Raw genomic sequence first — 2123 nt, 5'->3', positions numbered from 1 at the left:
GTGTGTGTGTGTGTGTTTCCTTTTCTGCTTTATCACATCCTGTTAAAAGATAACTCAAAGGCCTGTGGCCATTTTTTTTTCCCCCCCATCCCGTCTTCTTTCTACCATTTTTTTTTGAATATAGAGTGTGTTTTAAAAAACTAAATGCAATAAGCTTTAGTCGTATTGACTCAGTTACGACTTAGCATTTTTCATTTTAGTTTTTTTTCTGGTTGATGCTAACATTGCATTTTGTTATGATATATAAGCATCATTATAGAAACGTTACTAGACTGTATCATCAGTCCACTCTAGTTCTCTTATGTGCACTCTTGCAACGCATTATGCTGATATTGTGATTTATAATTAATGCCAATATAGTATTAACGGGTAAACGTTGGACATATGGCAACCACGCGAGTCATAGTTCGTCCTATCGCTTGGGCGTCTCAGTCAGTCCGTCATTATATCCGTGAGACCACAGTGTCATTCTGTTTTTTGCTTGGATGTTGGCTGAGAGATCAGAAAAATTATCGTGTTTGCGTGGTTCGTGTCTTTGGTTTCATCTCTCTTCTGGGGCCTCCGTGGTGTAGACGTCTCCGATGTTTCCTATCTGTATGATGGTAAGCGGTGTTCGTGCGACGTTGCCTATGCTGCGCTGGATTGACAATTTGTCGGGTTTGGGATTCATTATTTTGGGCAAGGTTCTCGAAAATTATGCCGTTCTTCCTCGCGCCATACAGGTTTTCATCTGGATTCACCAAGTTCCCAATTAACGTGTATCCCTAAGAAGTCAGATGAAGACGTCATTTGGATATATAAGGTTATAAATTATAAGTATAACCGAGAATGCATATGGCTTATCAACGGCAAGAAATCAAGTAGCTTTTTGTATTTTAAATTTATCGTTTTCTCACTACCACAAGCACTATAATCCGTAATGCCACAGCGATACTCAGCGTTTGTTTTCAGGATATACAATAACACGACTGCTTACTCCTGCGTGGGAATGCAGTGTTTCGTTGGAGCTCATTATTATGTGTTTATGTTTTTTTTTTCTGTCAACAATTTCTTTGTACCATCACAGGGTGGGAACTTGTTCTTCGTACACAATTCGAAGCTTACATATTGATGAAATCTAAACAGAACGGCGTTAATTAAAAGAATAATAGTGAAAACATGAAATGCTATTGCAAGACACAGCTCAGTGAGTAAAGAAAGGCGCATTTTCAGGAATGAAACCAGCGCTTTTCTTTGTTTTATAACCCATGCTACCGGATGCGCCAACTGTTCGCATAAACTAATGAGCTAATTCAGGTTGTGTGGCTTTCAAGCAAAAACGGGTGATACCCATATGCCGGAACTGTACTAACCAAGAAAAAATCAATTTCTTGAACGAATAGAACTATTAGAATACATGTTCAAGCTTTATATAAATATCCTATTAGACAAACATCTTGTTAAATAAAATACGATTCAGTGCTGAGGATCTAAAATCATAAATGATGTATAAAAATACATTCACACTTTAATATACACACTTATATACGATACACACACGTATTCCTTATACCCGTAATATGTCAGTTCTAAATCTATTGATTATTTCCTTATTAACCCCTTTCTAAAATATCGACATTAAGAAAAGGAAAAACAGAAAATATACCTCTTCTCCCATTTCTGACAACCCTCAAGGAGGCCGCAGTTTACTATAAGACCCTTGCTAGATAACCTGACAGAATGGTGATAAACAAAAAAAAAACCTGGAAATCACAAAGGAACTAGGCTTATACGGGTGGTTTCTCCAATTATAGTCAAATCTGAAACCTACAGTCAAACGTCATGCCCTAACGATTTTCCAGCAAAATTTTAAGTTATAAGCATATCCGAACCTTAAAAATCCTCACAAGCTCTGCTTCTCACTGATTAACAGCTGAATCAATTGTAAGGAGTGTTCTCATCAATAAGCACATCCCATATATTGCTGTCTCTGTGATGAACAGGTCATTGGCTCTTACCCTGTGGTAATGTAATGGCTTTAGGTTGTCTTTCCAAAGTCACAAAATGTTCTCATGAGTTTTCAGTTTATTACATTACTAGATTCTTCAACTTCAACTCTTTGCTTTAATTTTGTAGATGCGTTA

The 2123-nt window shown here is 37.0% G+C and overlaps 1 protein-coding gene across 1 annotated transcript in view; it reads left to right on the top strand.

The window, feature by feature from the left end:
• The window catches only part of LOC119590453, a 42798-nt gene that overhangs the window by 17005 nt on the left and 23670 nt on the right, over nucleotides 1-2123 (top strand). The window contains exon 3 of the mRNA XM_037939114.1: nucleotides 500-602. Coding sequence (XP_037795042.1) covers nucleotides 500-602 — 103 coding nt within the window. The remainder of the gene's footprint in view (nucleotides 1-499; nucleotides 603-2123) is intronic.

The sequence above is a fragment of the Penaeus monodon genome, chromosome 27 (assembly GCF_015228065.2).
Source record: "Penaeus monodon isolate SGIC_2016 chromosome 27, NSTDA_Pmon_1, whole genome shotgun sequence".
Classification (NCBI taxonomy): domain Eukaryota; kingdom Metazoa; phylum Arthropoda; class Malacostraca; order Decapoda; family Penaeidae; genus Penaeus; species Penaeus monodon.
The sequence above is the reverse complement of the archived record's forward strand: the minus strand, read 5'-3'. Positions and strand labels throughout refer to the sequence as shown.